Source organism: Anas acuta, chromosome 1 (assembly GCF_963932015.1).
Source record: "Anas acuta chromosome 1, bAnaAcu1.1, whole genome shotgun sequence".
Lineage (NCBI taxonomy): Eukaryota > Metazoa > Chordata > Aves > Anseriformes > Anatidae > Anas > Anas acuta.
Window position 1 is genome coordinate 200,543,756 of NC_088979.1, and position 14,439 is coordinate 200,558,194.

At 40.2% G+C, this 14,439-nt stretch overlaps 1 protein-coding gene across 1 annotated transcript in view; it reads right to left on the reverse strand.

Moving 5' to 3' along the window:
• TAF3 (TATA-box binding protein associated factor 3) overlaps window positions 1-14,439 on the reverse strand; it is a 114,226-nt gene that overhangs the window by 8,888 nt on the left and 90,899 nt on the right. Inside the window, exon 4 of the mRNA XM_068670078.1 lies at window positions 13,642-13,724. Coding sequence (XP_068526179.1) covers window positions 13,642-13,724 — 83 coding nt within the window. The remainder of the gene's footprint in view (window positions 1-13,641; window positions 13,725-14,439) is intronic.

The window sequence follows — 14,439 nt, forward strand, 5'->3', positions numbered from 1 at the left end:
AAGTATTAGCTAATAGGACTTTAAACACAACTTTGCACACAATGTAAACAGTTTAAAAGAAGTATTAGCTAATACAATTTGAATAAGAGTGACCATGCCCAGCGAATGTATTAAATTAAATTATAGTTTCCTGGCCAAGATAAAGCCAGGTTCTCCTCCTGAACAGGGTCTTCAAAAGCCATTCTACTCATAAGTGCAGAAACTGTAGGGAACATCACGAATAAAATCTTCCAAAACTACAAATATTCATTAGCGGGTGACACATCCCCATTGATTGGCTGGTTTGCTTCAAGTGTGCAATTAAGACACGTTCAATATATAGGGCAGCTTGTTTATCTTGATTTTTAGAGCTCAGTTATCAAAACGGGAGATCGGCATTTTGGAGCACGCTTGGGCCTACCACTCCCTTGGGCTAATAAAGTTCTGAGACTTTAGACTCCAGAGTGGAGAAATGAATGGCTTCGTGCTACACCATTAGAGGCGATGGAGTAATCTCCGAGAGGGTGGTTGGGCCTGTCCTCCTTCCTGAAAAAGGGGCTGCACACATGGCAATATGGAGGTGGGGAGAAATCAAAGGGAAATAGCAGTCCCACGACTAATAATTAATGTTACTTCAGACTTGGAGAGAAACCTGATATCAAAACAGTATGTAAATGATGGCAAGATTTACGAGATCTATTTTATAGACAAGAAGAGTGAGGCACGGAGCACGCTGCAAGTAGGCGGTACTCGCTGTAGCAAAGCTTCGATCCTCCTGCTACCGAGGTCCATGTTAGGTTTTAATCTGCACTTTTGGACATCACCATACCTATATCGTTACATTCTATCCCAAATGAGCTTTTCCGGTGCTTCCAAAATCATGACCTGTAAGTCTGTAGGTACAACACTACATAAAGATGAAATTTCACCTCCTTTCCCCTCCTCCTCATCCATAAACTCAAAAACTGGGGCTGGATTAATACTTTTTGAAGTCATAAAACACAAATGAACGTCAACTACCATCAACATGCTCAGAGTCCCAAGATGAGAATCACACTTCCCTCTGCAGGCTGCTTGCCTGGTGATGTATCACATCTGTATTCTACACTGAAAGATAAAAATCAAAGCTGTTTTTGAATCAAAACAGTTCCCCCAGAATGAAGAGGTGTGAGAAAACCCTTGGAATAGATGTGGTAACAAGAGCCTCCGTATATCATAACTAAAGGCTACCACTCCCTTCTGAAAAAACAGAATTAATGTAAATGTTGTGCACCTGGTTGTGCCCAACCTAAATTCTCTTTGGATTTCTCCTTAAATGCTAACAGGAACTGTACTTCTTAAGAACCTCGGTGCTTTTCTAACTGAACACATGTATCCATAATATGTTTAAAATAAACTCTTCACAACATTAGAGTTAATGAAATCCCATTTTCATCATTACTCTGGAGCAGTCACTCCGTTCACATAGACAGATCCAAACCCAAACTGGATGAAAACGTCGCTGGCTCGCAAGCAAAGTGCAAATTCTCCCCAGCTCTTTAGCATCACAACAGGTCAGTCAGTTTATAATCGCCTCTAATTGGCATGAGCTAACACGCCACATCTGGAGCAAAAGGAGGCTCCAAGGTGTGAAATAGTTTGCTATCTTTGGAAGCAATTTATTTGATTTCATTCTGAGCCTTATGGCTGAAAGCCCCGTTGACTGTTTCACATAAACATAAGGAAAAGACACGTGCACCAAAAGGAAATGGCTTTTCAAAAATAGGGTAAGAACCACAGAGCTGAATGTCTGCTACGAGCGACGGGATCCAAAAAATGCTGTGTCAGTACTGAGAAAGGTCTGGTCAAGAATTATGGGAATCTTTGTTTCTTGGAGGTCAAACTCCTTAAAAATTGTTTCATGTAGGCTCTGCCTGAAAGAGGACAATACTTTAGAAGTCCTAATGACCCATTTTTAATCAAGAAGCATGAGCTAAAGGGTCTCTACATAGGAAAATGTCACCACCAACCATACTGACATAATTAAAGCTAGCACAACTGCCACTCATTATTATGGGTGACATTTCTTATCTATTGGTGTTGATATTCCCTTATTGATACAAGTTCCTCAGTGCTAGAAAGAGAGGTGGTGCAACTATTTTAATTACTGAGAAATCTCACATTTGTAACTGAGATTGTTTCACCAGAAAAAAAAAATAGAATATTGAAATACTCTAAGACCTATGGGTAGAAGTGTCAAAAACACCCAGGGGAATTAGGAACATTTCCATATGGTTTAGATTCCTCACAGATTAGAGGTGATTTTGAAAATTTTATTCCAACCCTGGAGGAGAATCGGTGTAATTTAAGCTCTGTAATGTAAGCTAATTCCCATATTACTTTTAGAAAGGGAAATTTAGTTTTTATCTCTTGTGCCCTGCTGAATATTTTATTCTGTGCAAACAAGTCGTATTGGCAAACAGAGGCTCCACAAATATGCGCTATGACCAGCTTGCGTGTTTGCAGGGTGCCAAAATGCATCAAACCTTCAGCCAAGCCCCTAGCAATTTTGCAAGTGAAAAGACTTCAATACTTCACCTTGAAATAATAATAAAAACGTATTTTTGTGTGATTAATTGCTTTTAGGGTGATATTCTTCTCTACCAAAGAAAACGAGCAACGAACACGTGTTCCAAGACACCGTCTCTTTCTGTTGACACTGCCTGGCCAAACACGGGTGGCACGAGGTCCTTGTAAGCACCTGGGGTTTTGATGGTGCACACAGAGCTCCTATAGCTCACTCACCATTTCATCACTATGGCAAAACCCCACAAACATCCCTTCCTGGACAAATGAGGCTAGCAATTTCACAGGCATCATGTCACCTAATCCCATTCACAAGTTTATTGAGCTTCGTCTTAAAACCGGTTAATCTTTTTGTCCCCACTATTACCCTGCTTCAGGATCGCACCATTCTGGTGGCACAGAAACCTCTTCTAATTTCCAGCCTCCATTCATAGCCAATTAATTCCCATTTGTTTTTGTGCCAACATTGTTCTTTAGCTTAAATAGCTTTCTCCCTGCAAAATGTTTACTTGCCTGATGTATTTGTAGCCAGCAATCATATCCCCTCTTCACATGCTAGACTAAACACACAAAGTTGTTCTCCTCTCCTATCATAACAGAGACTCCTCTCTGCTTCCCCTACCAGTTCTCCAAGCCCTCCTTCGCACCTGCTCTCAACAATTCATTGTTCCTGAAGCAGTGTTCAAGACCTGAATATAACATTTCAGGTGAAGTACCAACAGCATCTCAGATGACAGCTTGGACACTTCCACTATCTCTGCTAAAATGACCACTTGCAATGCATCCTATGGTCACCCTTGGATCATGGTGGCACCTCCATGATCAACTCAACCTACCGACTGGTTCTAAGTTCCTCTTGGCACTCTTCAAATGCAAAAGCTTTAACTGCATTTTGTCTTGTATTGAATTAAAAAGGAGTTTTCCCTTGTATTTGAGGGGCCCAAGTTCTTTCCAGACAATCATCAGATCTTCAGCGGTACTGACACCGTCCTTCAACCTCATTGACAAAAAACAACATCAGTGCTCTACCTTCTATTGGGACTAAATTTTTACTGAAATTATTAAAGCAGACCAGTCCTGAAACACATCCTTGAGCATGTTTACTAGTGACCTTCTCTCTGGTTAGATAAGCTCTCTTATTACTCTCAGTTGCTGTCTACCTTTGAGCTAGTTCCTTACTAAACAGCTCCTCTGCTAATCCCTGTCTTTGTCAGCTTCACTATGATAGTATTAAACATTTTCCTAAAATCCAGGGAGCTCAGATTTGCTACCTTTCATTCATCCCTTCTCCTGACAGGAGGACAGCTCTCAATTTTATTCCAGCCACGCACATATGAGTGTCCCAGCTCTTCTCCACTGCAGCTGAGGCTTTCCCTTGGAGGGGAAGCAATTTGATTATGTACTCAGCAACTGCTTCTTCCTGTACTGCAAAACCGAAAAAAAATTGCTCTGCAGTGGGAGGTGGAAGCAGTCACTCTCAGCATTGGTGGTGGAAACAGATATCTGAGATGCATGGCAAAAAATCAGCCCTGCCCGGCCACATCTCCCGCAGGGACTGCCAACTGGACCATGTGAAAGTAGAGAATCAGTTATCAAAAATTGTTATCAAGCTGATTTAGTATGGCTTACTTCCATGTTGTATTTTATTCCATTTATTTCCAAGCCTTTAATTAGCTCTTCCTCCAAAATTTGTTCTGTAATTAAATGTATTGCTGTCATCAGATACCTCGATTACTTTGCCCTCCTTCCACATTTCTGTTTTCCTTTTTACATTATTTATTAAAATAGATTTAACCAACATTGAATTTTAAAATAAAACTAAATGTATTCAAAACTTACTTGTCACTGAGTCTGAAAATTCACAAGCCAGGTATTTTGTAACTTGGGAGGAAGATTATCCTGTTCCTTGACATCACTTTGCAAATGTCCTTATATTTTTGCTTCTCAATCCATTATCGTTAACTTTCACCACTGTCAACCTACTGCCATTATCCCACTTTTCTTAGGTTCTCAGAAAAGGGGAGAACAGACATGGGATCAGAGGCAAGATATTTTCTTTGGTGACCAGTGACAGGACCCAAGAACAGCATGAAGCTATGTCAGGTAGGTTCAGGCTGGGTGTTAGGAAAAGGTTCTTCACCAAGAGGCACTGGGACAGGCTCCCCAGGGCAGCGGTCACGGCACCAAGCCTGATGGAGATCAAGACAATGCTCTCAGACGGAGGGTGTCTGAAACAGACTGAGTTTTGGGTGGTGCTGCGTGGAGCCAGGAGTTGGCCTTGGTGATTCTTGTGGGTCCCTTCCAACTCGAGATATTGTATGAGTCCCTTCTTGGCTCATACTGACATTATCCTTCATCTCCTCCCTGTCTTCACTTCCCTGATCCTCTCTTCCTTTGCAACATTTAATTCAGCTTGACTTCTGGTGAGCCTGGCTTCACCTTCACAGTCTTTTGCTCTGAGGACACAACCCCTTTGCTAACAGCCTTTTTCTCCTAGAGGTGCTATGCTTGCTCTCAACACCCATTTTGAAGGAGTTACTGACGCATTTCACTCATTTCCCCCTTTCCACAGGCAGAAATCACCACTTCTGAATCCATTAGGTCTTCAGTCCTGCTGACTTTTCTAGCTATCTCCTTTGGTTTAGAGGCATCTGCACTCTTGAAACCAAATTACAGGTTTTCTACTGTTTATTTTTCCATCACTTTAAGTAAAACAGAGTCCTGTCTGTGGCCTCCACCCTCTGTATCTGTTACACCAGGCTATTTCTCCCAGCAACCACAACCGCCTTTCTGCCAATGACTCCCACATCTCCCTCCTATTCTTTCTCACCATCCTGACTTACAGCTCGGGATGGTTCATCGCCAGTCTGACAAAACACAACTGAGCTGGTAGCGTGGCGTCTCGCTATCTTTCATCTTCTTTTCTCTCTTATCATCAATAACAAAGCTGCTCAGAGCTTCGATGGGAAAACCACCTAACATTATCCCCTTGCGCTGAGCTCTGAACAGCAAAGCCAGAAGCTGGTAAAACATGTTTATGCCAATGAGCTCTTTGCAAACTTTCTCTTATGTGTTCATTGCAAACTGCCCTTTATCATCATTTGTCCTGGGAAATGTTATGGGATGCATGATCTAGAAGCTACATCTACCCGTTTTAATGGGAACCAGGGTAGAATATAAAATTTCATTAACTACTAGGAAATTATGCCAGCATGGGTTTAGGAACGTCTGAAATGGTAATTTCCAGCTTGTTACTGAGACATACTTCTGTAAGAAACATGCAAGATGCCAGTCCTGAACTTGTAGGCTCTGTATAGGTACAGCTCAGCTGTTCATAGGTTGCTTTTACTAAATTTGGGTAGGACCACCTTCTTCTCTTATGTCTAGGGAAGGTAACTTCTCCATGGAGCTCTTCTCCACGCCCAGCTGTCAGGAACTAAAATATGAGTGCTTTGGTGTATGTATTTTACTTACTTTTGTTTAAAAACTTCAGTAAAAAGAAGCATCTCCATCAAAGACAAGCACAAATCAGTACCCATCTCCTGCAATAATCCTCTAACGAGGTAAAACCATTCTATTAAACAAATACCCATCTGCCTTTCCATTCTTTCACACAGATTGGATCGATTTATGTTGTACTTTGCAAGGGCAGCTGCTCATGCCCATTTACAACAAGCAATTTGCTTATGTGTCTAAACATGCCCAAAGGTTTTTTTTTCTTTAATTGCGTTGTACAGTATACAATTTTTTACTCTTGAGCAATAAGCAGAAAAATCAAAGAATCTCACAGTAACTTGTTTTGTTTTCTAATGACTCAAGCATTTTTATGGATTCACTTTTGGAGTCATCACCCGATGTGGCCAGCAGCAAAATGAAAATAATTCGCCACAGCCTACCAGCTACCATAAACAGGATGAATAATTAGTTGGGGTGGCTTCTGTAATTAAAAAGAAGGAAAAAAAAAAAGAAAGAAAAAGCTAAAGACTAAATCTGAAGTTGGAAATAACTCACATACAAGGAAGAAAAAACTATTCTGAATCACCTTTGGAAATATAAACCAATTATTTATGTGTTTCACTAAAAGGGATATGATATTCTTCTTCTTCTTTTTTTTTTTTTTTTTTTTTCCTTCATGTAAAAGCTGCAATCCTGCAGCAAGGGAGGGGCTGGGGAACCTCCACTGCAGCTAAGAGGACTTCTGGATGGATACAAGACCACACATGTGGCTTTCATGGCAGCATTGGGGCCAATATGTTGCACTCCAAAAGAACAATCAGGAAAGGGATATGAATCATACTCCAAACAATATCTCCATTAAAATGCATATCCATTCAGAATTTGAAAAGGCATTGAAAAACCAGTCCTCCAGCTCTTCTAATTTAATGATTATAGAACAGAAAAATGTGGGTCTGCATACACACACACACAGATTTATGAGAGCAGCCAAGATCACTGGAATTCCTAAAGCACACCTCTGCAGCCTTGGAGAGGAGCAAGATCATTTTTCATCGCTCTGCCTCCTCACTTAGGTGGTCTATTGATCATATCAAAACCGATTTAACTATTACACGCTCTTCTCTGTCTTACAGCAAGAGCTGGAGTGACACCCGGGGCGTTAATTCTGGCAAAGCACAGTTAACACAAGCTTTCACTGCTAAGTGCTGCATTGTAAAATAATTGGGATACCCATTAGCACTGCAATAAACAGAGACTTTCGCTGCTCGGCCTCTATTGTTTAATTTTCCCAAACAGTGGTTTCCCTTTCTCCAGTTTTCTCCCCGAAGTATCACTTTTTCCCTCCTATTTAATTCCACAGCAAGCTCTCCTCCAGAGCTTTCTGTTGAATAAGCAACGTCTCGCGGGGTAACCAACACCGCCCACAGCTGCGTCCCACAATAGCCCCATGCTGCTTGCATTACGTCTTTTGGAGGATTTGGTCACGGTGCCTTAACTGCTACAAACACTGCTCTTATTCATGAAAACGTGCAGAAGGAGGGGCTTCCAGCAGGATTCCTTTACCTGTTTCCCCACCACAAAACAGTGAAATAAATGGAATGGGTCACGAGCTACTTGGCCGGTAATGCAAACCTATGGCTTGACAAGTCAATAAAAAGCCAATCCTTTCCTCCCTAGCCACACACAGGGAGCCAAGGCTAGAGGCAAACAATTTGGATGTGCCTACAAAGGGAGTTTAATGAACCCCATTATTCAGCTATTGTGGGCAAACACGGTGAAGACAGCAATCTAAATTATCAACGTCTGAATGGCTCCCTGCTAAATAGCACCCAAAGTTCAAAAGTTTCTTCCCAAGGTCTTGTTTATCCGTAAGAGAGCAAGCCCATTAAAAATGAAAGTTCATGAATACCCACCAGAGATGATAGTGTCAAAATGAGAGGCATTCTTGAAAACTACATAGGGCAGAAGTCTACTTTAATTGAAGCTAATAGCAAAGTCCTATCTTAGATATCTAGCTATTTACACAGCTCAAAAAAACACCATTTGTTTGAGTACCTTCCAAAAAATGCATATTCATGTTACACCAGCAATTACAGATCCCCAGTGAACTCTGGGGAATACCAACACAGTCTGCCTAATTTCTTGTCTTCAACCAGGTCAATCAAAGTGTATTCATGGAGCTGCCAACAGCTCTCATCTCCTCCTTTGGTGCCCTTACCTTTTTTAAGCCTGACTTTGTGTGTTCCCAAGAAAATGTAATCTCCAGGAGTTTGCAGCTCAATTCCTGTAAATTAAGCTTGTTGCAGATAGGATATCCATATTTTAGGCATGTGTTTTTGGAGACCAATACCCTATAATAAATTTGATGGAATCCTGATACAGGTTAGATGGTAAAGCTATTACGCAATTTCAAAAAGCGTGAATAAAGAACTGTTTGATTGGAATTCTGTTGCCCAACTGTGGCTGCACTTCAAATAATCAATTCTTGAGCAAGTAGCAGTGATGACCCAAGCCATCGATTTATGAAAAATAAACACCTTCCAGCAGTCCAGCTGTGTTTCAGGTCAGGATAGAGCTTCAGAATCATGCCATTTTCTCAAGCTGCATTTCCTTTCAGGCTTCCACTTTGTCAGACATATGCCATTTGGCCAACTTATAAAAATACGTGTTATGAGCACCCTACTGGGGTGGAAATCCTCAGATGGCCAATCACAGAAACTCTAATAAAACAAAAAGAGACAGGACAGGCTCCCCTCTTAGTCCCAGAAAGATACTTCTGAGTCAGTAATATTACTCAGAGAGACTGCACTTAGAGGTTGCAAATTAATTTGGTCCATATTGCCACTTGGCTTTGAGGTGCCCTACAAAGGATGTCAGTTAGTTAGGCTGGTGGCTTTTGTCATGGGCATATCATGCTGTTGAGTGAGCCTCCAAAAGAACGTAAGTATGGCCTTGGACTGATAACATCCTAGCAAGCGATAAAAAGCTTTAGTGGAGTCAATTAAATATCTGGATAAAAAGAAAAATATCTTCTTCTATCCCTTAATCCTTTTTGGATTTTATTTTAAAATCCACAGGTTATTTAATACACATTTTTATAGACACATGGACACACATTTCTTAGCATGTGTGCTATTTTTGTGGAGAAGGTCACAGATCTACTCGCTTTAAAAATATGCAAGACAAGGGACAATTTCAGCCGAGCGGCTGGTCAGATTTACAAGTTAAACACTGTTAAAATACCTGTCCTTCCCCTCTTCATGTCTGTCTTCCTGCTGACGGCAGGGAACACACCATCAATGCGGTAAAAGTCTGGAGCAAAAGCCTGACATTTTAAGATAAAAGTTCAGAGGCTTCATTTCACAAACACATGAATATATATATGCGCACATATATCCTGCTTCTGCGTCACAGAAGCACTTAATGACTAACGAGCGGTACTCTGCTTTGTGGTCTGCCATTAGTGTTAGAAACCATGTGTTTTTCTTAAAAGTTGTATTTAAATTGTATTTGATGTATTTTGTCTGTATCAAAAATTACAGCACACGCTTTTCCTGACGTTTATGGCAACTGTGCTCGTAACTGGAATGTCAACGGCTCATCAATGGATATGCTTTTTAAAAATGTACATGTATGAAACTCATGTGTATGAAAGTTTTTAAAAACTTGTGTTTATGAAATGTGATTTATGCTCAGGAAAAATAACTGTACAAAAAGAAACCATGATTCAACTGAATAAAAGTATTAATTTCTGCTCATTTGCAGATGATTTAAAATTGAAAAGTCTATAGTAGCTTTGTGCTTTTTACTATTTTTTTTAAAGATAACATCTCTAGTTCCTTCCTATACTAACTCAGTTAGCAATCTTCAACCCTGATAACACTGGAGTGGAAAAAAAACAGTGAAAAACCCTTCCTACATATCATTCAAATCATATCTAAAAAGGTGGTCATAAATATTTCAGAACCCAAGCAAACTAATAAGAGCTAGGCCCATTAAGGATAAGATCTTTTACAACAAATTAAATAAAACAATTTATTGAAGCCTGGACTTGAGATAAACTAGATTTACTAGCTGACCTTTTATTCATTTAAAGAACAAAATTAGCTCTAATTGCATTAGAATGGAATCCAGTAAATTTCTTCTAATGTGGCATCCAAGCAAGTATTGCTGTAATTGTTTACAACTAAGATGGAAATGCTTTGATTAGAATCTACTTTCTTCTTGTTTTACTGTGCAGTTAAAACACTTCCAAAAAAACCTAAAGTGTAACAGTTTTCCAATATTGGTCTCTCCATCGTTCAGCAAGAGCTACATTTTCATGTCCATTAAGCTAATGTCATTAACTGCCATCTCTTTTGAACTGATGGGTGTTCGAAGAATATTTGTGCACTAGACAAGCTCGACTGTCCACTACGTACTTGTATTCACCGAAATAATAGAAGTTCTCTGCCACAACCAGCACTGCTTTGTATGCTGGTCCGTGCAGAGGAGCTGAGAAGCAAAATGATAGCAAAATTGTTTGCTCCACTGCAAAGGCGTCTTCCTCAGCACCGCTGCATTATTTGAGTAGACTTGTGCTGCCATCCTTTTGCTGTATTTACAGGGAGATCTGAACTTACATTTTAAGTACTATCAAATACATTTTAATATCACATACATTTTAAGTACTATCAAATCTAACATCTTTTCTTCAGATACTTGAAATTCGGAAGAATTTCCTCACAGAAAGGGCAGCTAGGCATTGAAAAGGCTGCCCAGGGAAGTGGTGGGGTTGCCAGCCCTGGTATTCAAGACACATGGACGTGGCACTGAGGGACATGGTTTGGAGGTGGACTTGGTGGTGTTAGGTGATGGCTGGACATGATGAGCTTATGGGTCTTTTCCAACCTAAATGATTCTATGTGAGCTCATTCTTTGTGAGCTCATCAAGCTTTGCAAGTACTTCCATTAAAGACAATGTTTTGCATGAAGTTCAGACCAGCTTCCAACTGAATAGGTATTTAAGTTCCTCCCAAGCCCTCTCAACAGCTCTTCCTCCTAACAGAGGAAACTGAAAGAACTCACTAGTCCATCTAGTTTTATAACTCATCAATTTCTATCAGTCCCCAGAAGCTCTTCTGACATATTTCCATGGCCATTCACAATAATTTTAAATAATTCCATGCTAGTAAAGGCTCCAGAGGCATCTGAATCAACACACAACAATCCCACCTGACAATTAGCTGATATTCAGACCTTTGTTATCAACACAGAAGAAATATAAATTTAACTTTCCCTCAACATAACATATCACAGAAGCCTAGCTTTTGTTTCTGTCTCTTACAAGCTATGTAAAAGGTTGATGAACCTACTATGGTCTTGCAACTAAAAACTTTAATCCAGGTAGCAGAGACTTCTGGTATACCTCAGAAGCCCAAACCACATATGTAATACTTTGTCTCAGAGCCACACCAGTCCTTATAATGATCACTACATATGAAAATTAAAATATGCTCTAAGTCAAGACTGAATATTAATTTCCTAGGATGAAAGTAAAAACATTATTTAGAGTAAGACAGCTCACCTGCAAGCCCTGCTGCATTAGACATTGGATACCACTCAACACAGTTCCCAGAACCAAGGCCACATGGCACAAACTGGGTTTCATTGTGCAACATTAGATTTCTTCCTGGGTTTTGCCTTGGAAAACTGTGACAAATCCTAAAAGCTATTACAAAGCTCCAAAATTTTGTGTTTGTCATTGGTCAGAAGGTGCAACTTTTACAGGCAGTCAATATTAGAAAGCCCATATGGTAGGCATAGAAGGGAGATGTCTAGGGAAGGAAAGGGAAATGAGTACACAAATAGAGATGGAATACTAAGGACTGAAGCCTCATCTGATTGCACAACCTGAAGCAGTATCAAAGATAAGTATCAAGTGGTGAAGATGGAGTTCCCCTCCCGTGCCCCGTACCGATGCTGCCCAAGCACTTTTTAGCACTGCCTATCAGCTGCCTCCACAACTCCTCTACCCCTGTAGATCTCTGCTTTACTGCTTAATTCTTCCTTATTTTGTTGAGAAACTTTAAGCTAAGTCACCTGTCAAGGTGCCAATAGAGAGGTATATAGGAAACTGGGATAGAACTGCATTTCCCAGAGGGCCAAAAACTGAGATGTCAGTATCTCTGACACACTGCAAGCTAGCAGACCTGAAGATGATGTGATCACATGATTTGTAGGAAGCAGATAAAGTCTGAAGTCTCTTTTCAAAATGTGTGTGGGCGTGAGAAAGATTGGGGTGAGATAAGAGGGGAAGCAAAATAGTATTTTGGGTACTAAAATATGGTTTCAGAACTATGATCTACAAGTTCTGCCTTGAAAATAAAACTTTTTTTTTTTTTTTCCTGATATGAACATTTCTACAATCCTTGAATAGAAGAGTTTGAAAGTAACCATAGCTCCTCGAGATGGAAAGTGGATTTGCAGGCTTTAAATGGACAGTCTGTCCAGCTGCACATGTTCAGGTTGTGTGCAGCAGGACAGACAGCTGTCCTGAGATAGCAAGAGTTTTCATATGATCCGAGGCACAGAAATTTTAGATCACACTCATTTTGTGGAAGGGAGAAAATGGGAATGGTAGAAAAGCATAGAGAGAACAACAAGAAGCCTTGATATTTGGGGTGGTGTCCCATCAAAAACATCCTTGGTTGCTTCTGTCCCGTAGCAACTGCAAACCAACATAATTCACAGTTACCTAATTGGCCAAAGAATAGAATAGGGCAGCAGAGAAAAACAGAACAATCATCAGAGATGCCACTCAACTTATTAAGCAGAAAAATTAGTGATTAGGGGATTTAGTTCAGAATGTCTATAAAAGAGAAGCAATTAGATTAGCAATGTTTAATGGGATAATCAGAAAAGAAAAATCTGTTTGGTGCTCAGGTTTACCACCAGACACAAAAGTGTAGTCTATGCAATCAAAAACAGACAAAAAAATGATTAAATGAAACTTTCATACACGAGACAGGAGTAGCCTACAAAGCCCAGTGAGGCTTGGTTTCCCCAGAGTCTCTACCCACCTGCTTATGCTGTATGATCTCAGGATAGGGATCATTCTATTTATGGCTATTCAGTACTAAGCAACTATTATTTGTACAGCAGCACCCAATAATTAGGGAGCTAATGAACAAACATTTGAGATGTGTTAGGTACACTCAGGAATAATCATCAACAATTATAATAAAACAGACACGCATAAAGGCATTTCAATTGTTATGCTTTAAAGCATAAAACAACTGTTAGCTGAAGTGCATTATGAAACTTGGCTGCAGGTTACTCTAGCGATACCCATCCATTATGGAAGCCTGACTCAGTGTCACCGGAGGTAGCATATGAGTCTAGATGGAGTCTTGTAATCTTGCCTGGGAAAAACAGGATGGATGGAAGATGACAGGTTCCACTTAGAGCAAAATATCTAAAAAGTTTCTCTTGGTACGTGTTCTGCTTGATTTTTTGTTAGAATGACCAAAAGATGTCATAGCTCCATGTCATTTGCCACTAATTTTTAACCTTTTTCAACTGAAAATAAGAGCTGCCACATGTGACAGATGATGAATTGTGTTAAGCATCCACCTTGCAGATGGCTTTTTTTGTACTTACATCTTGTCTTGGCCTGCACCCACTCTTAATGTCAGCCGAGGAATAACCGGTGATGGAGCTGGAACAACTGGTTCCACCTTTATCTGTACAAGGGAACACAATCACCAATCAAAGACTGTAAAGAGCCTCCCAAACAATATTAATTACATGAAAGCACTGATAGAGTTAACCAGAGTATACTGGCTTAATACTTTTACTGTTCTCTCACGCTTTGTGCTGCAGCACAGATGGTCACAGTTTGCTGGGAGCTCCCAACCACAGCAAACCAAAAATACGAATTCTGGACCAAAAAGTCAAATTGAAATTCCCCTGACTGTGTAATAGCTCGCATACTTCTTTACAAGTCTTACCGATTTAGCATTTATGTAAAAAATCCGGTATGTTTATAAACAATTACATGAAATGCTTTGACCTTAGTGCTCAAACTTGACAGGTGTTTGCACTTTTTTTCTGAGACTTCAATTCAAGCCATTATTACCCAGATTCATCACATAAATGTACTGTGGCACTCTTCAATCAAAATTAGACACAGGAAAAGCAAATAAACCTCAAGCACCGACACTGAATTCTTTACGAAAGTGCTTATCCACACACACGTAACAGAATCACTGCTTTTTAATGCAGTTTGGCTGAGGTTTCTAATGGTTATTTCCCAGCTGGAAGTCAGATGGCCTGATTTCCAAACTCGGTATCTGGTGGATTTGGATCACTAGAATATGTCCTTAAAGTCTTTGAACTCTGCCATAATTACCAACTTTGAGCCAGCCAAAGCTACTGCTTTGCAACACCTGTACAGAA